The 21,573-nt window shown below is 39.3% G+C and overlaps 2 protein-coding genes across 3 annotated transcripts in view; one reads left to right on the forward strand and one right to left on the reverse strand.

Moving 5' to 3' along the window:
• Positions 1 to 12,477: 12,477 nt before the first annotated feature.
• On the reverse strand, positions 12,478 to 19,591 carry LOC144647267 (RILP-like protein 1). Its single transcript, XM_078507044.1, has 6 exons — positions 19,036 to 19,591; positions 16,512 to 16,632; positions 15,611 to 15,741; positions 14,538 to 15,274; positions 14,066 to 14,155; positions 12,478 to 13,433 (listed from the first exon to the last, which is right to left on the reverse strand). Exons 1-6 carry the CDS (start codon positions 19,294 to 19,296, stop codon positions 13,397 to 13,399), a joined length of 1,377 nt encoding a protein of 458 aa, XP_078363170.1. The 5' UTR covers positions 19,297 to 19,591; the 3' UTR covers positions 12,478 to 13,396.
• The window catches only part of LOC144647249 (mediator of RNA polymerase II transcription subunit 16-like), a 31,000-nt gene continuing 29,009 nt past the window's right edge, over positions 19,583 to 21,573 (forward strand). For both annotated transcript variants that reach the window (XM_078507019.1, XM_078507020.1), the window contains exon 1: positions 19,583 to 19,769. In XM_078507019.1, the coding sequence (XP_078363145.1) occupies positions 19,720 to 19,769 (50 nt within the window). In that variant the 5' untranslated portion in view covers positions 19,583 to 19,719. The remainder of the gene's footprint in view (positions 19,770 to 21,573) is intronic.

Consider the following 21,573-nt stretch of genomic DNA (forward strand, 5'->3'; position numbering starts at 1 on the left):
TTACTGAAATACAAACTGCCAGTAATTAAGTAACTTGACATCAAAAGATACAACAAAGTATCTGATCATGACAACAAATACTTATAATTTCGTCTTGGAAGAACCAACATACCAGAGATTTTAAACAGTGACTCCATTTCCAGACAGGACAATCTTGTTTGCCTCGCGATTCTCATAACCATGGTTGTTATATATTACACAAAAATAGAGATTGTTAGAAACAGTATATAATTAAGAACAGTTTTGGTTCAGTTAAATTCACTTTCTACTAAAGCTTGTCATTAAAGTTCATCTACAATTCAACAATTCAACCAGGAGTAAAGTCGTTGTCATTTGTTAAACAACACTAAAGAACAGTTTAAATGCCTGTTTTTAATTGAGAATTTAAAAGACGGAGATCGACTTGTATTGCTGGTCAGTTGACAAATCAACTAATCGCGTTGAATAACAACGGAAAAGAGAACTTCGACGGAAATCAAAATAGCCGAGAGGAAATTTGTTATCTTTAAGGAACTTGAAAACTTTCACCTAAGGCTTTCAACATGACTGGGAAATTTGGCTTAAACAGGTACACACAAACCCTTGCATGGGATACTGGTGATCAAGAATTTTGGACTCTCATCGACTCTCATTTAAACCAAGCGGTTTTTATAAATCTATAATCATCGAGCCCCAAAAAAGCAACCGAAGAGAACCTTCGGTGATTTTACCAAATATCCACAACGAGGGTTGCATGAACCAGGAACAGCCAAACCACCTAACCCTTTTCACTGACTTGCCGTGCTTACGACTAAAAAACAAAAAGAATGCGAAGATCGACTTGTACTGGTGGTCAGATGACGAATCAAGTTATCGCATGAAATACTAACGGAAATGAGAACTCCGACGGAAATCAAAATGGCCTAGGGAAAAAATTGTAATCTTTTTAAAGCTTGAGGACGTTTACGTGAAGTAGTCAACAAAACCTTGAACTTTGGCTGAAACAGCAGGAGGGCATTTTGCGGGCGCATGCGTGCAACCGCTGTACAAAGACCGCGTGATCTTGGGAATAAAAATGGCGCGGAAGATTCAAACTTTGTTTTTTGTACTGTTTATCGTCACATATTTTAATATAGACGTAAATTTCGCTGAGAAAAAGTGTTTTGTGTGTGGCAAGGCTCTTATAAAGCAGATTTTCTGGCCTGCTTCGGGATCGTTGTTGCAAATAATGGGAAAATATGTGGGACAGGTAGGAAAGCCTTCACCGACAAAAATCAAACAGGCCGTAAAAAGAGGAAAACATTTATTCGTGTGCTGGAGTGTGATATATTAGGATCAAAACTTCACATCAAATCAATTGCTGTAATACAGGCAGAGTGCGAGCAATATTATAGCTTGTCGGGAGATTTTTTTCCTAAAGGGACGGCCACCAAAGAAAAGGGTTTTCCCTGAGGGGAAAGACATGTTTGGGTGTTCTGCACATGATAATACAGCTCACTGATGACTCCAAAGCAAAGCCAACTTGCCCTCGACTTGCAAACAGGGTTTCCTGGAACAAGAACTGCAGTTCTTTAAATCACATTTAAGCGACACAGAAGTAAAACGAGTCGTTATAACAGAACGAACATCAATCTTAAAGAAACAAACGTTGAATGAAAATTTGAAAATAACATTGTTTATAGTTAAAAATTATTTCTTAAGACATTTTATGCAGCAGTTATTAGAACGTTTCTGAAAAATATATATATCGCTTGTTCGTTTCATGCTATTTTTTGACTGGTGATCAAGGCTAGATTTTGATAAAGGAGCCAAAAATGTACTAATTAACATAGTAAAATGTAAACAAATAGTCTACCAGCAAAGAATTACCATAACACTTTAAAATTTAGACCGATCTCAGTAATTCTTTTCTTGTTCGACGGAATAATTGTGGTACATCGAAATGTGAAGTTATTTTGACCAATGCTTAAGTTTAAGGAAATAATCACTAACGATAGTTTCTCTGTTAGAATAAACCAGCGAGAACGTACGTTAAAGAAAGCTTAAAATTACCACAATAGACTATTTTTTAACGCTACCTTCGCAGCATTAGACGATAGTTCAAGTACTTCAGGCTCCATATATCATCGGTAGACGCTGGAGATCAAGGTTAGATTTTGAGATTTTTGCATCGTGAGAACGATGAAATTGCAGTTTTATGAAAAATCTGAACAAAATCATGACCATTCGCTCAAACCCGGGATACTTGATTATAACATCGTATAGTTAAAACTGCTGTTTTATATTTTAATACTAAGTAGCCGTAGCGCTTTGTCCGTTTAGATCTCCTAGCTATTAAAAACATGGGCAAGGTATTTAGGTTCTCGACATTCGGTCGCCATTTTGTCTACGCGCAATGTTTAATACACATAGCCAAAGTCGATCAGATAAACGGCACGCCGACACCAAAGTATGCTTGTTGTTGTCAGAAGATAAAGCAAGGACTCTTAGTATCGTATACAGCAAATAAAACTTAAAACACCTTTCATTTTGAGCTGAAAATTAGGCCATAAATTGTGAAAAATATGTAAACAATCGATAGCAGAACTTCTCTGTCGTGCGCACTAGCCCATATCGACGCATGCGCACGCAAAATGCCCTCCTGCTGGCTGAAACAGGTGCACACAAACCCTTGCATGGATACTGGTGATCAGGAAAATTGGACTCTCATCGACTCTCATTTAAACCAATCGGTTTTTATAAAACTATAATCATCGAGCCCAAAAATCGCAGCCGAAGAGAACCTTCGGTGATTTTACCAAATATCCACGAAGAGTGTTGCATGAACCACGAACAGCCAACCAACCTAACCCTATTTGACTGCTGTGCTTACAACTAAAAAAAAAAAACAAGGAGAATGCGAAGATCGACTTGTACTGCTGGTCATTTGTCGAATCAAGTAATCACGTGAAATACCAATGGACAAAAGAACTCCAACGAATATCAAAATGGCCGAGAGAAAACTTGTTATCTTTTGGCAACTGAAGAACTTTTAACTGAAGCGGTCAACATGACTGTGAAATTTGGGTCAAATAGGTGAAAACAAACTCTTGCATGGGATACCAGTGGTGATCAGGAAGTTTGGACTGTCATCAACTGCCATGTAAACCAAGTGGTTTTCATATACCAAATATAATCATCGATTAATAATGTACAAGGACACCATCATAATCAACTAAAATAAAGCCATTCTCTGAATAATTAATGTTGCTCTTAACAAATGACAATGACTCCTACCTGCAAGCGTTAATATCAGTAGATGGTTTAAACTGAAGAAATCTCAAAAAAATTGCACCCTTCCTCTTTCATCTTGCAGCAGGAAAACACCTTCAGGTCAAACATAGTTAAAAAAATTCCAATTTAATTATCTTCAATGCATTAGTTGAGATAATATAGCATAATGGGACTGTAATGATTGTAACATTAAACTCTTGATGTCATCACTGTAAACCTCATTGTAAGTTACTGAAATACAAATTATACAACAAAGTATCTGGTAATGACAACAAATACTTATAATTTCGTCTTAGAAGAACCAACATACCAGTTTAAACAGTGACTCCATTTCCAGACAGGACAATCTTGTTTGCTTCGTGATTCTCATTACCATGGTTGTTATTACACAAAAATAGAGATTGTTAGAAACAGTATAATTAAGAACAGTTTTGGTTCAGTTAAATTCACTTTGTACTAAAGCTTGTCATTAAAGTTCATCTACAATATCAATTCAACCAGGAGTAAAGTCGTTGTCATTTGTTAAACAACGCTAAAGAACAGTTTAAATGCCTGTTTTTAATTGAGAATTTAAAAGACGGAGATCGACTTGTATTGTTGGTCAGTTGACAAATCAACTAATCGCGTTGAATAACAACGGAAACGAGAACTCCGACGGAAATCAAAATAGCCGAGAGGAAATTTGTTATCTTTTAGGAACTTGAAAACTTTCACCTAAAGCTTTCAACATGACTGGGAAATTTGGCTTAAACAGGTGCACATACACCCTTGCATGGGATACTGGTGATCAGGCATTTTGGACTCTCATCGACTCTCATTTAAACCAAGCGGTTTTTATAAAACTATAATCATCGAGCCCCAAAAACGCAGCCGAAGAGAACCTTCGGTGATTTTACCAAATATCCACAACGAGGCTTGCATGAACCAGGAACAGCCAAACCACCTAACCCTTTTTCACTGACCTGCCGTGCTTACGACTAAAAAACAAAAAGAATGCGAAGATCGACTTGTACTGGTGGTCAGATGACGAATCAAGTTATCGCATGAAATACTAACGGAAAAAAGAACTCCGACGGAAATCAAAATGGCCTAGGGAAAAAATTGTAATCTTTTTGAAGCTTGAGGACGTTTACGTGAAGCAGTCAACAAAACCTTGAGCTTTGGCTGAAACAGTTGCACACAAACCCTTGCATGGATACTGGTGATCAGGAAAATTGGACTCTCATCGACTCTCATTTAAACCAAGCGGTTTTTATAAAACTATAATCATCGAGCCCAAAAATCGCAGCCGAAGAGAACCTTCGGTGATTTTACCAAATATCCACGAAGAGTGTTGCATGAACCACAAACAGCCAACCAACCTAACCCTATTTCACTGCTGTGCTTACGACTAAAAAAAAACAAGGAGAATGCGAAGATCGACTTGTACTGCTGGTCATTTGTCGAATCAAGTAATCACGTGAAATACCAATGGACAAAAGAACTCCAACGAATATCAAAATGGCCGAGGAAAACTTGTTATCTTTTGGCAACTGAAGAACTTTCACCTAAAGCGGTCAACATGACTGTGAAATTTGGGTCAAATAGGTGAAAACAAACTCTTGCATAGGATACCAGTGGTGATCAGGAAGTTTGGACTGTCATCAACTCCCATGTAAACCAAGTGGTTTTCATATACCAAATATAATCATCGATTAATAATGTACAAGGACACCATCATATTCAACTAAAATAAGGCCATTCTCTGAATAATTAATGTTGCTGTTAACAAATGACAATGACTCCTACCTGCAAATGTTAAGATCAGTAGATGGTTTAAAAGACATCTAAAAAAAGTTGCACCCTTGCTCTTCCATCTTGCAGCAGGAAAACACCTTCAGGTCAAACGGAATTAATAAAATTTCAAATTTAATTATCATCGATGTATTAGTTGAGATACAAAAACAACTTTATTACCATTATTATGCTTTGAAGAAGAAAGAAGAAAAAAAGATAATATAGCATAATGTGACCGTTATGATGGTAAATGTTAAAACTCTTGATGTCATCCCTGTATCGAAACCTCATTGTAAGTTACTGAATTCGAAATACAAACTGCCAAAAGATATAACAAAGCATCTGGTAAAGACACAAACATTTATAATTTCATCGTGGAAGGTCCAACATACCAGAGATTTGAAACAGTGACTCCATTTCCAGACAGGACAATCTTGTTTGCCTCGTGATTCTCATTACCATGGTTGTTATTACACAAAAAAAAACAAAGATTGTTAGAAACAGTATATAATTAAGTACAGTTTTGGTTCAATTAAATTCACTTAATTCTACAAAAGGTTGTCACAAAAATTCGTCTTTTGTACATGAAATGTATCTCAAGTAATTAACTAATGTATATCACGCTACTGTTGCTGTTTTCAGAAAAAAAAATGACGCAACAATTCAACCAGGAGAAAATCCGTTGTTATTTGTTAAACAACACTGAAGAACAGTTTGAATGCCTGTTTTTTCATTACTAAGAAGTAAAAAGATGGAGATCGACTTGTATTGCTGGTCAGTTGACGAATCAAGTAAACACGTAATACTGAAAAGAGGTTTCGGATAGAAATTAAAATGGCACAGAGAAAACGAGTTATCTTTGAGCAACTTGAAAACTTTCATCTGTAGCGGTCAATGTGACTGAAAAATTTGGATCAAACAGGTGCACACAAACCCTTGCATAGGATACTGGTGATCAGGAATTTTGGACACTCATCGACTCTCATTTAAACCAAGCGGTTTTCATAAAACTATAATCATCGAGCCCAAAAAACGCAGCCGAAGAGAACCTTTGGTGATTTTACCAAATATCCACAACGAGGGTTGCATGAGCCGGGAAGAGCCAAATCACCTAATTGAAAAAAAAAACACTATTTCACTGGCCTGCCGTGCTCAGTTACGACTAAAAAGAAAAGGAGAATGCGAAGATCGACTTGTACTGCTGGTCAGATGACGAATCAAGTTATCGCATGGAATACAAACTGAAATGAGAACTCCGGCGGAATTCAAAATGGCCTAGGGAAAAAATTGTAATATTTTTGAAGCTTCAGGACGTTTACGTGAGGCGGTCAATAAAACCTTGAACATTGGCTGAAACAGGTGCACACAAACCCTTGCATGGAATACTGGTGATCAGGAAAATTGGACTCTCATCGACTCTCATTTAAACCAAGCGGTTTTTATATAATTAAACATAATCATCGAGCCCAAAAATCACAGCCGAAGAGAACCTTCGGTGATTTTACCAAATATCCAGGAAGAGTGTTGCATGAACCAGGAACAGCTAAACCACCTACCAACTAGCCTTATTTCACTGACCTGCTGTGCTTACGGCTAAAAAACAAGGAGAATGCGAAGATCGACTTGTAGTGCTGGTCAGATGACGAATCAATCGTATGAAATACCAACAGAAATGAGAACTCCGACGGAAATCAAAATGGCCTAGGGAAAAATTGCAATCTTTTTTAAGGTTGAGGGCGTTTACGTTAAGCGGTCAACAAAACCTTGAACTTTGGCTGAAACAGGTGCACACAAACCCTTGCATGAAATACTGGTGATCAGGACAGTTGGACTCTCATCGACTCTCATTTAAACCAAGCGGTTTTTATAGAACTATAATCATTGAGCCCAAAAATCGCAGCCGAAGAGAACCTTCGGTGATTTTACCAAATATCCAGGAAGAGTGTTGCATGAACCAGGAAGAGCCAAACCACCTAACCCTATTTCACTGACCTGCCGAGCTTACGAATGAAAAAAACAAGGAGAATGCGAGGATCGACTTGTACTGCTAGCCGGACAATGAACGAACAAGACAACTCCAACTGAAATTAAATGGCCGATAGAAAACTTGTTATCTTTTAGGAACTTGAGAACTTTCCCCTGAAGCGATCGACATTACTGGGTATAATTTGGATTCCACAAGTGCACACAAACCCTTGCATAAGATACTGGTGATCAGGAATTTTGGACTCTCATCGACTCTCTGGTAAACCAAGTGGTTTTCATATAATTAAATATAATCATCGAGCCCAAAAAACGCAGCCGAAGAACACCTTCGGTGATTTTACCAAATATCCAGGAAGAGTATTGCATGAACCAGGAAGAGCCAAACCACCTAACCCTATTTCACTGACCTGCCGTGCTCACGACTAAACAGCAAGGAGAATGCGAAGATCGACTTGTAGTGCTGGTCAGTTGACGAATTAAGCAATCATGTGAAAAAAACAACGGAAATGAAAACGCAAATGGACATCGAATCGGCCTAGAGAAAACTTATCTTTAAAGAACTTGAAACTTTTATTGCAAGTGATCAACATGAACGTGGCATTTGGATCGACACAGGTGCACACAAACCCTTGCATGGGATACTGGTGATCAGGAATTTTGGACTCTCATCGACTCTCAAGTAAACCAGACGGTTTTCATAAACTATATAAAATCATCGAGCCCCAAAATCGCAGCCGAAGAACACCTTCGGTGATTTTACCAAATATCCAGGAAGAGAATTGCATGAACTAGGAAGAGCCAAACGACCTTAACCTATTTCACTGACTTGTCGAGCTTACGACTAAAAAAAACAAGGAGAATGCAAAGATCGACTTGTATTGCTGGTTGGACAGTGAACGAACAAGAGAACTCCAACTGAAATTAAATGGCCGGTAGAAAACTGGTTATCTTTTAGGAACTTGAGAACTTTTACCTAAAACGGTTAACAAGCCGGTGGAAAGTTTGGATTCCACAAGTGCACACAAACCCTTGTATGGGATACTGATGATCAGGAATTTTGGACTCTCATCGACTCTCTTGTAAACCAAATGGTTTTCATATAATTGAATATAATCACCGAGCCCAAAAAACGCAGCCGAAGAACACCTTCGGTGATTTTACCAAATATCCAGGAAGAGTGTTGCATGAACCAGGAAGTGCCAAACCACCAAACCGTATTTCACTGACCTGCCGTGCTCACGACTTAACAGCAACAAGAATGCGAAGATCGACTTGTAGTGCTGGTCAGTTGACGAATTAAGCAATCATGTGAAAAAAACAACGGAAATGAAAACGCAAATGAAAATCGAATCGACCTAGAGAAAACTAATCTTTAAAGAACTTTAAATTTTTATTGCAAGTGATCAACATGAACGTGGCATTTGGATCGACACAGGTGCACACAAACCCTTGCATGGGATACTGGTGATCAGGAATTTTGGACTCTCATCGACTCTCAAGTAAACCAGACGGTTTTCATAAACTATATAAAATCATCGAGCCTCAAAATCGCAGCCAAAGAACACCTTCGGTGATTTTACCAAATATCCAGGAAGAGAATTGCATGAACTAGGAAGAGCCAAACGACCTAAACCTATTTCACTGACTTGTCGAGCTTACGACTAAAAAAACAATAAGAATGCGAAGATCGACTTGTATTGCTGGTCGGACAGTGAACGAACAAGAGAACTCCAACTGAAATTAAATGGCCGGTAGAAAACTGGTTATCTTTTAGGAACTTGAGAACTTTCACCTAGAGCGGTTAGCAAGCCGGTGGAAAGTTTGGATTCCACAAGTGCACACAAACCCTTGTATGGGATACTGGTGATCAGGAATTTTGGACTCTCGTCGACTCTCTTGTAAACCAAGTGGTTTTCATATAATTAAATATAATCATCGAGTCCAAAAAACGCAGCCGAAGAACACCTTCGGTGATTTTACCAAATATCTAGGAAGAGTGTTGCATGAACCAGGAACAGCCAAACAACCTAACCCTATTTCACTGACCTGCCGTGCTTCCTATTGTTTTCTGCGTTCTTCTTCAAAACGTTGCGATACGGCGAATTTCATTTGCGCGGTTTTCAACAGTTGCTGCAACAATTTTAGTTGATGACAACTAAATTATGACTAGTCTTTGGAGGCCCTTCTAAAGTATTCATGCAAGTTGAAACCAACATATGACCTGACATATACAATTGAGAAAAGCTTAAGAGCGCGGTTTACTTGGAAAAATTAAAGTTGACAAAGAACTGCATCACGAAAAACGAAGCTTGAAACGAGGGTTATAACTAAATTTCTAATTTGTTTTGTGGAAAAAAATTAACTGGAATATCGATAAATGAGGTAAAAACATTTTACTGGATTAAAAAAGCCATACGCATCGTATTCATTCCAAAGTAAATTTTGTCACTGCTGATTAAGCCTCTTGTAGCGGACGTAGCTGTAGTGATATCATTAAATGTTTTGAAATTGTGCCTCCTTTATCACGACTTCGAGCTTACATACATGTAAAATTGATAGCTTGCTTATTTAAAGAACTTATTGACCAGTAGTCCAGTATTAAGCGAAAATAAACCGACTAACCTTGCTGTCTTTGCTTCCAGACCTCTCCTTGCACATTTACACGCGTGAAAGCCAACATAACCTTGTTTGTACTCATTTTCTTGGCTGGAAACAGCGGTTTAAGCCCATGTATACTTTTGTGTCCTGTTTCAGTGAACTCTCAGCCATTTTCACGCAGTAAGCCAACTAAGTTTAGACTTAGAAAGCTGATCAGTTTGAAGTCGTAAACTTTATCGAAACGTGACAAGTCGAAGCGCAACCAGCAAATAATTAAAAACTTTGCATAAAAGCACATTAGCATATACTGCACACGCTTGAAAAACAGGGAAATTCCATCATGCAGCATCTCCAGAACAATACAAACATTCAGGCGTTGTTGCAAACAACTTTGCTATTGTTTTCAAGCTAGAATAATTGTTCTTCGCTCAACACTAGTACTTCGCTAACACACAGAAAGCGGCAATTAAAGAGTGAGTTCGTCTCTGTGTGATTGCAGGGAATTGTTTTTTTTTTTATGCATTCTATAGTTTAACAAGTAAAAAATGGTTGACCATGCTCTGTACAAAAAAAAACGAGCGTATACACTGGTTATATTCTAAAACACCTTCTCAAACTCATTAATAATTCATCAAGTTAAAACAAAGAAAACTATAACCTGGACGGTGGTTTGGAAACCCGATCTTAATTAGCATAGATTTTTACGATTTTATTTCTCCGTTTACTCCGTACTTTTTGTTTCGATTGAGAAGATATATCAAACACTCGAGACAGTGTTTCATCGGCTATCCAAACACCTCGAATTTCGTCAAAAATACTCCGCTGCGCGTCGTATTTTCAACTCTCTTTTCGGTGTTTGGATATCCCGATGAAACACTGCCTCTCGTGTTTGATATATTACGTCTACACTGTTTCGAATAAATTTGGAAAAGGAGTTTAATTTTTGCCTTTGAAAACGGATAAAATGTTTTCCTTCCACAATGATCCGGATAAATTTATAAACGAACGCTACATCGTACGCAACCTTGCAATCCACAATCGCAGATTCGTTTTTGACAGAGATCAAATGACTTTTTGACGTCTGCGTTTTCGGAAAGCTCCGTTTTCCTTCACCTTTCACCCTACACTACCGACAATACCAAGCGCTGCTTTCAAATTCCCCCTTTCTGGCGGCTGTTTTTGGAAAGCTCCATTTTCTGTGACCGTAAACGCCGTATTGGTATGGAGTATGTACAGTGCCAAACCGGAAAAAGTAAGATGAGTTTTCAAATTTACTACATGTTTTACCTCTTACCATTTCATTTTTAGTGAAATGCTAATACGTATTTAGGCGTTTCCTCGCCTACTGAAGGGGGTCAAAAGAGCGTCTCATGGGTATTTTCAAAGAAATCTAGGACGTGAAGATCGCCGTAGCGGAAAAAAACTAAGATCTCAAGATTGAAGCGAATCGCGTGATCAAACTGCACACAGATATAAAACTGTCAAAACTCGTAACTATATATACTACAGAAAATATCTTTAATTTTCTGAATTTTGGCATTTGACCACATTTCATGATTTAAATTCAACAGCAGTGGTCTACAGTCACTGCCGCGAAACCAAAAACTGCGAATTACACGGAGTTAACGCTGTAAACGTTTAAACCGAAAAACGAAGATCTGCCTAAAAAAACGAAGATTTGCAAAAAATTACGAAGAAAACGAGGACCTTGGATACCCATAGAGAGGCTCTCAAATGGAGAGGTATATTGTTTCAGCCTGGGCAGCAGTGTCAAACTTTTATATAAAAGCTGGGTAAAACATCGCTCAGGGACAGAGGGTTATACTCCCGAGACAACTGTTCGGCTCCATGCACAGCAAAGGGGCGTGCATCTAAACTGTGGGGCAATTATAAAAAGAGAGAACATTTTCCGAGAAGGGCACCGTTTCAGATCTACTTATAAGGAAACGGAGGGGGGGGGGGGGGGGGGGGTATGGTGTAGCTCAGCAAGGGCCACTCATTTCTCCTCGTCAAATTTTCCTTTCAAGACTTATATTTTTATAAAACTACTTCTAAATTGCTTCGCACAACTCTTATTTTTTTGGCACCACTTTTTGTTTTTAGCACGACTTCAAATTTTGGCACGACTTTTCTTCAAGTACAAGTAAGCAAAGTACCCCAAGTAAGCAAAGTACATCAAGGAAGCAAAGGAACTAAAGTAAAGAAAACTAAACATATAGGGAAAGCAGGCAAAGAACGCAAAGTCAATCAAGCAACTGATATTCAGTACAGTCAGTACACCACAACAACATTATCAGGGTACATTATAATTCTAATAACGGTGAAACGTCATTTATTATCGCTGATTTTTATTCTTAATACATTATAATGACCATATATGAAGTACCTATGGATCCCTGGTGCTGACCAGAAGGATCGCGGCCTCTGGAGACGAGAATGGTCTCATCACTACACAATTTTTTGGAAGATAAGACTCTTCTGCAGTCTATCCCAGGCCTCCCACCTTTTTTATCATGATTCTTTCTTCTTTCTTAAAGCAATGGATTTTTCTTTGGGTAGTGCTGGTTGGCTAATCTTCACAAATATAAACCAATAAAATTCTCGTCGTTGAAGCCAAATGCCAATTCCACGCTAGCCTCCTGCAGACCCTCGTTGGGCTCGTCATGCAATTGAGAAAAAATGCGCAACGAGTCCAAAAATCGTGAGCGTTTAGATGTCTTTCATACACCAGGCCACTACTAGCCTGCGAATACGGACGCCTCTCATTCGCACTTAGTAGCGGAGCGAATGAATGGCGGTTGTATTCGCAGGCTAAGCCAGAACTACCCATAGGAAGAAGTCAGAGTAAACACGTTTTAACCAATGCAATGTTTTGTCCAATTGTTTTATTACAAAACTACCTTTGATACAAATCAAGTAAATTATTAAGATCTCGTGCACAATCCGTACTTTGTAGCTCTTAGAAAATATCATGCGTTTAATAATTAGAAATATAGACTAAGCAGTTAAGCTTTCTCAGCCGTATAAAACTATATTCTTTTATTGTAAAAATCACTAAGAACGTTTAAGAAAATAATAATGCTCTATTGCCTCTTTTCAGTTGCAAAATCAACAACCAATTTAATAACTAACCAGATTGGAAAATGTTCTTGAAACTGTACAGTAACATGCCTTTGAAAGTTTCTGATTATTTTTTAGTATAAAACTAGTTAAGACCCATTTTTGGGGTCAATCTCCTGTCTGCGCGAGAATGAGTGAGGCCGCGGTTTTCGGCAAACCGTTGCTAAGCAACGTGAATAATCTGGTAACAATTTGGTCACGTGACAAACTTCGGAGTGCTCGTGCTGTTTCCTCAATCGGAGATCAACGAGGATTTGTCAAAAAATAGCCCTTGTTCTTCGCGTCTGAATAGCGAGTTATCTAATGATAGTTACTCTGTGTTGTTAAATACTAATATAGAAATCTCTGTAGTGGGTTATGGACGAATAATGATAAAGCCTTGAAAACGGGAACAAGATTTACATTACTTTGCCGTTAGTCTTATAGAGAAGAGCCCGCGATATCGTTCCTGGGCCAGCGAGGTTTCTAAGACGTACTTCGTGTGAATTTCGGTGCTTGCACTTGCTTCTACGAAAACTACTGTCCAACACTTTCACGACATTTGTTGTTTCTTCTTGCTTTCTTGGTGACTGTTCAGTCAAATGCATTGAAAACCATTTTATGTTGACTCTTTGAGGTGACAATACTTAAGTATTTCATGTTATTGTAAGCTTCGTTTGAAGATTTAATGATGGTCCCCTTTTCGAGTGAATATGCTGAAACTGAAGGAGAAAACAAATTGGAAGTGAATAAATAACAGATTGAAGGCAACCTACAGGGTCTTTGTCGCGATGGCGGATTATCGTTGTTCGGTCAAAATCTTCCCCATTCTATCTTAATAACCAGCCATGTTTTATATTATTTCCGTTAATCGTAACATCTTTGATGTCCCTGTATTACCTTATTATAGGAAATTAACGCTCTATCGGAAATTCTGCAGACTGTATTCGATCTTTTGCAATATAATATAGTATATGATATATTGTTTACGATATTTCTAATTCATGCCCGCTTTCAGAAGGGCAGTTCGACATCTGACACATCGACTTTCTATGATCTCGACCTAAAAAATTCAATGTTGAAACAAATTATGTTGTCGTCGTCACCAAAAACTGCACTTCCTTGTGTTATAGTCGCGTAAATTTCCTTCATTTTAAAACATACCTCCTCTTTCACGTTAATTTCTTTTATTCAGGAGTATTCGCGTTAATTTAAGTCGCGTTATATTCAAATACCTTAATTTTCACGAGCGTTAATTTCCTATAATAAAATACTGGACAGAATGTATGCATTGGCTTTATGGGAGGGGTGGGTGAGGCATAGCTTCGATAAGTGTTCGTGAATACCAACTTACATTCTTGATATCCCGGATTCTTCTCGCCTTGACGCCCTTCTGCCGGGTGAAGAAATTTTTGAATGACCATATTCGTCCTCTTCAGCATATCTTGGAAATGAAAAGACGAAAACCTTACTTCAGTGTTTTTTTCATCTACTTATTCACGGTATTGATAACTTTTGACGTTATATCTGCAGAAAATAAATTCAAGCATGCACATGTTACGTCATTTTGCACGGCTAGAGATTGTACATATAAAATATGACGTCATTCCGCCGCGCGCTGTCCAAGCCAGGCTTGCTTCCACGATCTCTTCTTGGATAATGGATACAAAGCCTATAACTAGACGAAAAGCGTAATATTCACAAAGCTCAGAAAAAAAAAAAATAATAACGCCCTACAAACGTATATAGAAGCGTTAATAAAAGTACAAGCGCTAGTGTGCGCTGCTAGTCCAGCGCTATCTGGACTCGATACACTCAAAACTTACCCCGGTTTGTAGATTTTAAGCTCGTCCTGTAACGCAAACACTTTTTCCTTTAAGTTGTTCCTTTCAGTTAAAATCTCCAACATCTCTGCCTTTGTGTAACGCGGCCGGTTTGGATCTTTATTCTCCTTCTCCCCTCGCTTTTGATTTTCAGCGCGTTTTTCTTTTCTCTCCTCTTCCGACTTTTCTCTGGTGTACGCATTTGTTCTTGTCCGACCAACAATTTGCCAGTCATCATCATTCGCTTCTTCCTCGTCCTTCCCATTCTGTTTCACATTTAGTTCGTTTTCTTTCATATCCGCTTTCGTCTTTGCCTCATCATCGCCGACATTACTTTCATTATTGTTTAACACGTCCGCGTTTTCTTCACCTTCCCCCTTAACTCGCGGTGGTTTTGGTGGAGGTTTCCCGTTGCTTATAGCAACGACTTCTTCGGTATTTTCTCCAGAATTTTGCACTGTTTCCTCGTCAACTTCTTCGCCTTCTTCTTCTTCTTCTTCGCTGTTCTGTTCTTGCGGTTCATTGTAGCTATCCATGAAACCTTCTAAATCCTCAGCATCCTCTTCCTCACTTTCGTCGGTTTCCACTGGTGTATCGTCCTTTATGCGTCTGAGTGCACGCAGTTCTGTTTGCAGCTCAGCTTTCTCTTTGGCTAAGGTGTGTATTCGTGCTTTGCTGGCGCCCAGGGTTTTTCTTACACTCTCGTTGATGGTGGTAAGTCGCTCAATTTGCTCCTCCACCTAAAAGGAACAAAGGAAGTGTGAAATCTTCCAACCATTTGATAGCCTTACTATTCAAACACCAGTCTGTTACAAAAAATTACGAATCTTTTCAGTCTTATCCTTATTAGATGTCGGCGTTCGTAGCCTTTGTCGGTGCGTCGGTAGTATCGGCCGATGCGTCGGTGGTGTGTTGGCCAACACGTCGGCTGACACTTTGACCGTAAGTCTTATTAATTGCAACAGTAACTAGTTGATCAGAGTTCTTTACCAACGGTCATGCTACGCTATGGTCATGTTACGGTGGCAGCGTGGCCGAGTGGTTAGTCACACGCACAAATTAAGAAAGCAACATACCGCTTGCAAATCATTTCGTAAGCTGTCGATCTCCATGTTTTTACTTCGTATAGTGTCTCTTTGATTGTCAATGGTCTCTTTCATCTTGTGCATCAACTCTGCATCACCAGGCGCGCTAATATAAGCCGTGGCTGCAAACCAAAAATCTCAACGTTGTAATATCTCTTTAACAACAGGGGAAGGAAGGGGTATCTTTAGCTCAAGCCTGGAGACTATGCCAAAACCAAAAAAAACTCCTTTTTAAGCCTGAACCTATCTAAAATGACCGGAATCAAATGTCACAGTGTCTGCATGGAGCCAGAAGGGTTTCCTTTAAGGAAGCAATGACAAGATCCCACTAATTTAATCAGTTCGTGAATCGAAGTCTGAACAAAAATTCAGGGCTTCCCCCCTTCTCCGATCGCGCTTCGCGCTCTCTCCTCGCACCTCGCACATTGCGCTTGAACTCCCCTTCTCCTTCCCCTTTGAATGCCGGCCACGCAGGCTAGATTCGAACCTGTGATCTCCACGATACCGGTGCGATGTTCTACCAAATGAGCTGTGAAGCCACACATTGGAAACCAGGTCATTTTTGTGGGTTCTATCTTTCCCATGAAGGAAAAGATAACAGAAAAAACGAAATTATATATTTTGCAAAAAGCGAAAATCATTTTTTTTTTTAAGTTAGAGTCTCAATTGTTGTTCTTTTGTAATACAAGGTTAATGTCCTTTTATCAGTGAAACAAAGTGCCTTCGGCTGTCCTATGCTGCAATGCCAGAAGACTGATTTAAATAATGCGGTGTTTAAGCCAACAGTAAAATTCTGAGATGACGGATTGTACGCGTGAAAGTAATTGCGAGGTATGTTGATAGTCATAAGCAACATAAAAAGCAGGTCAAAGTAAGCAGACTGATTTCTCACCTGGTTGAGTATTAGCTGACACTTCAAACTCCATTCTCAGTCTTCTGTTTTCTTCTTGTAACTTAATGAGCATGGATTTGAGATTGTCTGTTTCCCCAGTTGAGGAGATCTGATAAAGCTCCTGGAAGATTCGGCAATAGCAATGTTAATTGAAAGAAGCAGTGATTTTTCCTAGACCTTTTCATAACAAAAATGTTCACAGTGTTCAGAGGGTATAGTTATCTACATAATTTAAATGGAGGTTGACTTTACGAAGTATTTTAGTTTGGTTTTGACTTTCACAAGAGTTAGTAGTTCATGATATTATCAATATCATAGAGAGGGACAATTCTATGGAACCTTCTACCAGGAGAGTGCCACAGAGTAATATCCCTAAGGAGTTTTATTATTATTATATGGAGAAGAGTTGTCCGTAGTAGGAGGGTTACCCTCCATACCGAGCCACCCTGGGCGAGACAGCTTTTCATACTTTTCTTTATAAATAGCTGCGAGCCATTTACATGAGAAATTGCAAAATTGGCTTGAGGGGTAGGGTGGCCCTTGGTAGAGGGTCACTCGCGTTGAAGGTAGGGTGACCCTGGGGAGTGAGCCAACTTTTTCTCCATATAAACAGTTTGGTTATTGTTGCCTCACCTACCAGGGACAAGTTGACACATACGGAGCATGTGCAAACGCTACAATCAACAAAAACAAAATTGCAGATAAATTGAAATCGAAGTCGACGGTAAATTAGTCCAAAAAATGGTCTTGGTTGATGATTCAGCATTCCTGACTTTAGAAAAAGCAGCCATAATATATAGATGTTTTAAAACACCTATTGTCAGTATTTTGAATCGAGAGGGCCAAGTTAGGGCCCCCCTTAGATTTTGAGACTTTTAATTTTGGCGTGATACTCCTAATAACAGGAAACCAATATCTGGATGTACAGTGCTTCAAAAAAACCGATCGAAAGAGGGGTTTTTTATTTGGTCGGTTGATTGATTCCCTGATAAATTAGTAAGCAATAATACATGTATTATAGCATACATTAAGGCACGCAGTGCAAGCATGTGTGGCCTATCCCTCCACAGGTCTCTACACGCATTGCCTGCCTATGTTTCTTCCTAATATTGTGTCCTTGAGCAGATAGGTTTTCTGGAACACTCAGGCAGTCTTTAACACCTCAGTTCAAACCTCTCAGTCCATCAGAACGTTGTCGAATTACCTACACCCTCTATTTTCCTTAAACCAGCCACAATTTTTGAAAGATCATTTCTAAAATTTATAACAATATTGATTCAGCTGAACCAGCTGTAGAGAGGTTTAATAATGAATTAAAAGAAAAGAAAAAAATATTGAAATACATTATTGGGTGTTTACTTGTTCAATGTGCACTCTGTAGATTTATTTGACCCATTTATTCAAATGGATCACATAGTACTAGTGAATGCCATCATCTTTTTAGTTTTGCATAGTAACAAATTTAAAGTAAAAGAAGATCATGATTTGAAATACCCCCCCCCCCCCTGCCAAAAACATACATGTAAAGCCCCATGGGCTAATAATTAGAGCTTTTGTGGCATGAAATATTATAAGACAAATTATTCAGCACAGAGCAAGTAATTAAGCAAAAGCAAGAGTCACTGAGGTGGCACATTTTGGAAATCAGCCAGAGTTGTTTACCACTATAAAGCTCACCAGCAAATTATATTGTTGCAGAGGTGTGGAGTAAAAAAATCCTTTCACCAACTCTTCAGAATAATTTGCAATACAATGTTTTTAAATCCCAAGGCAGTGATTCGATATTGGAGAAAGCAAGTACCGCGGTGCCTCTCATTTCCTTTAGTCTCCATGGCCAACTTGCATAATGATATCAACAAACGCTTAATTGATCTTTAGCAATATTGGTTAAATCCTTTGTGTTTGCTCCACGAAGCAAGAGAGCAGTGATTTTCACATGAGCCTAATTAAATTTAAATGCGGAACTTCTGAAAAACACTCTTAGCGATAAAGCGCTTTCGAACTAACCGGTAGGCCATAACAACTCTGAATATGATGATGCAAGGTTTCACTTGCGCATTAGATCGTTCGTAGATCGGGGCAAATATTTTCTACTTAAGTTATTGATCGTGAGAAACTGCTGGTTTCAGCATTTATAACGTAGCATCAGTGCTTCTTAGACGTCTACGTTACTCTAAATATGTTACAACAGAAAACGCATAAGCGCCAATATTTTTAAGTGCAGTACACTCTTAATTGAAAGCACGGGAATAATTAATTCACCCAAACAACTTGTTGCTTCGTGCGCCAGACCATCCCTGGCGCGATTTTGTGTTTTACCGATTGATCCCATTGAATTGTAGTCTATTCTAGTGTTGAATAAAAGTGACAGCTAATAAGGTGAAGCACGTTTCCTTAAATAAACAAATTATGCATGGTGCGACAAGTCACAAGATCATGCAACCTACAAAATGGCCATCGATTGTTCATTTTTGGCGCATAAGCACGCGCTTGTGATAAGTATTTCTTTAGCAGTAAAACCTACCTCGTCTAATTTCCTCCGCTGACTTGCCTCGCGTTTTATATCCAAGTAAAGTCTTTCATTTTCTAGTTTCAGCTCTGCAATCTCGAGTTTGTCCTTTTCCTTTTCACCAACAACGATTTCAAGTTTCTCGAGCACACGAACGATTTTGGGCATCAAATCGGTCATTGTATCGTGTCCAAAGTGCTCGATAATTTTCTCAATGTCTTGTCCGATGAGAGAAGCATCCTCGTAGACGTCGGCGATAGTTAAATCGGCAGCCATGATGAAATCACAACACAAGAAGGATCTCTTGAAGTATCTTGCGGGCCGGATCGTGCGAGTCTGTTATGTCGCAATTTGATGAACAAAGGTCGGCTATCGTGTTATGGAACGCAGTCAACAACAAGAAGTTTGGTGGCTACACTGGCTTTATAACGGTGAAACTAAACAGATATAGTTTAGAAACCCTAGACAAATAACAACTTCCGAACAAAAATAACTCTGGATCTTCGAAACATGTTTGCACTAAACTTGCAACTTTGATTTGGGTCGTGTTTGTTCTCTTGTCTTTCAGATGCTTCACTTCCTGTGAATTCCGCGAAAACACACTTCCGGTTGCTTCCGGTTACGCCCCGTCAGTCTCACGGGTCAGCGGTGCTTCATCCAATATGGCGGAACACAGGAACAACATTTCCGCGCGATAAAATGGATTTGATTTATAACGTTGTGTGGTCAACAGAAAGGCCGATTAAGAGGTAAAGTTGCCTTTATCATACAAAAATATATTCTAGTTCATTTGAGGTTTTGTGAAATTAAATTTTTGTTATAAACAATGTAAATTTTATTCACGTGTGCCCTATAAAAGCTTGTCAGTTGTCACTTCAATGATTCGATTCTTGGCTTCACACTAGAAGCTAAGTTAGTTTCAAATCTCAAGTCGCATTTTACAAAACTTGGCTTCACACTTGATGACAAAGTAACGCGTTGACAATGCTGCACGGGTGCACGCCGCTTTCATTTGGCTTCCATTTCCTATATTGGTCAAGTGCGTCCTCAAGTGTGGTGTAAACCATACTTGGCGGTGTACGTACTTCGACTTCTTTGAACTACGAATGTTTCCAGGGTCACCAACCAAGTAAAGTTCAAGTGAGTACGTTTTCACCTTTCACACTGAAAGTAGGTTCCAAGTGCACTTAGATTATACTTACAAGCTCTACAGTCTGTTGCCCAGTTTCCGGCCAAAAAATACATTCGTCGGTTATTTTCGTAGTTATCTTTTATTATTGTCCACCGAAGCTTTCCTACAGTAAAAAGGAACATTTCTGCTACAAATTGATGGTTCCGGCAGGGTTTTTGGTCAAGAAACGGACGAGTAAAGTCGAGCTTTGTCTACGCGAGTTAACGTTAGGCGACTAATTTTTGCACTTTTCACTGCACATCAAAGCTACCGTACATAAACAAAGAGCTCGTTTCGTAGGAAACATTTCGAGAAGCTTCGTAATTTTTTGACAGAATTTAGATTAAAGATGAAAGTGATTAGGGGTTCTGTCATCACAAGCCAGAATTCAGCTGTTTCGGAATTTCAGAAGTCAGAGTTTTAACAAAGATTTGGACTCGCTGTGCCAGTTTCCGGCCACCAAGTAGCACATTGTTCAAAAGCATTGTTCAAAAGTGAAATAACTGAATTTTAGTATCTCCTGCTCGAGAAATTTATAAAATGAAATCTAGCAAAGAGTACAAAAGCGGCTAAAGAAAGCATAGCGTGATAAACTACAACATTTATATGTATACACTGCCAATGCATCCTAATAAGCGAAGGAAAAGGTAACGGGTCATTGATGAGAAAATATTCCATAAAACGGCAGGCGAGAAAGCAAATTCGAATAAACTGATATTGAAACTTACTTTTCGTTTGCCAAGGGACTTACAAGTCGGTTTAAGTCGAGCGGTTGAAGGGAAAAATGTGTTTTAGTTCGACGGCCGGAAACTGGACCACCTGGCCGGAAACTGGGCAACTTACTAGTTCTGCAAAAAATGGCATAATTTCTTTAAAGTGCCTATGAAGTAAAAATATCTCATGCTTTTCTTAGTTAGCACGAATACGCCGCGCTTTCTAGATTGAGCCCAGTGACGAGGGCCCCCCACGCCGGACCATAGACACCAGGAGGGGAGAGGGGGGCGAGCGGCCCCCTGAAGCGCCGACGTCCGAAGGGCGCACCGGCCCCAGGAGACCAACCTACCAGCTGAGACCGTACGGGCCGCGCGGAATCTATTTGTAGCGCGCGTTTCCCCAGCGGCGCCTCCGCGACTCAGCCACCGAGGCGTGAACCAAGAAAAGGGGGAGGGCGGGCCGCGAAAAAAAAAAAAAAAAAAACCGCTCACGGGGCGGCCCCGGGCCGCCGCGGAGAGGGGCGGGCGAGAGGCGCCCCGGCCGGGAAAAGCCAAAAAAGAAAAAAGTTTTTACTTCATAGGCACTTTAATACTTGTCGTGCAAAGCCAATTTTTGTACATTTTTAAGGTAAGTAAATGAACTGTCTTTGAACAAAAAATCAGTAACTT

The sequence above is a fragment of the Oculina patagonica genome, chromosome 3 (assembly GCF_052425735.1).
Source record: "Oculina patagonica isolate OP01 chromosome 3, crgOcupat, whole genome shotgun sequence".
In the NCBI taxonomy this organism is placed as follows: domain Eukaryota; kingdom Metazoa; phylum Cnidaria; class Anthozoa; order Scleractinia; family Oculinidae; genus Oculina; species Oculina patagonica.

What these genes read in the sequence shown, in the direction of transcription:
- LOC144647267 (XM_078507044.1), bottom strand. Translation starts at nt 19,296, where the DNA reads ATGGCTGCCGATTTAACTATCGCCGACGTCTACGAGGATGCTTCTCTC. An exon ending in TACGAAATGATTTGCAAGCG is followed by an intron (nt 15,275 to 15,610) that starts GTATGTTGCTTT and finishes TGTTCCTTTTAG; the next exon opens with GTGGAGGAGCAAATTGAGCG. An exon ending in CTTAAAATCTACAAACCGGG is followed by an intron (nt 14,156 to 14,537) that starts GTAAGTTTTGAG and finishes TTCATTTCCAAG; the next exon opens with ATATGCTGAAGAGGACGAAT.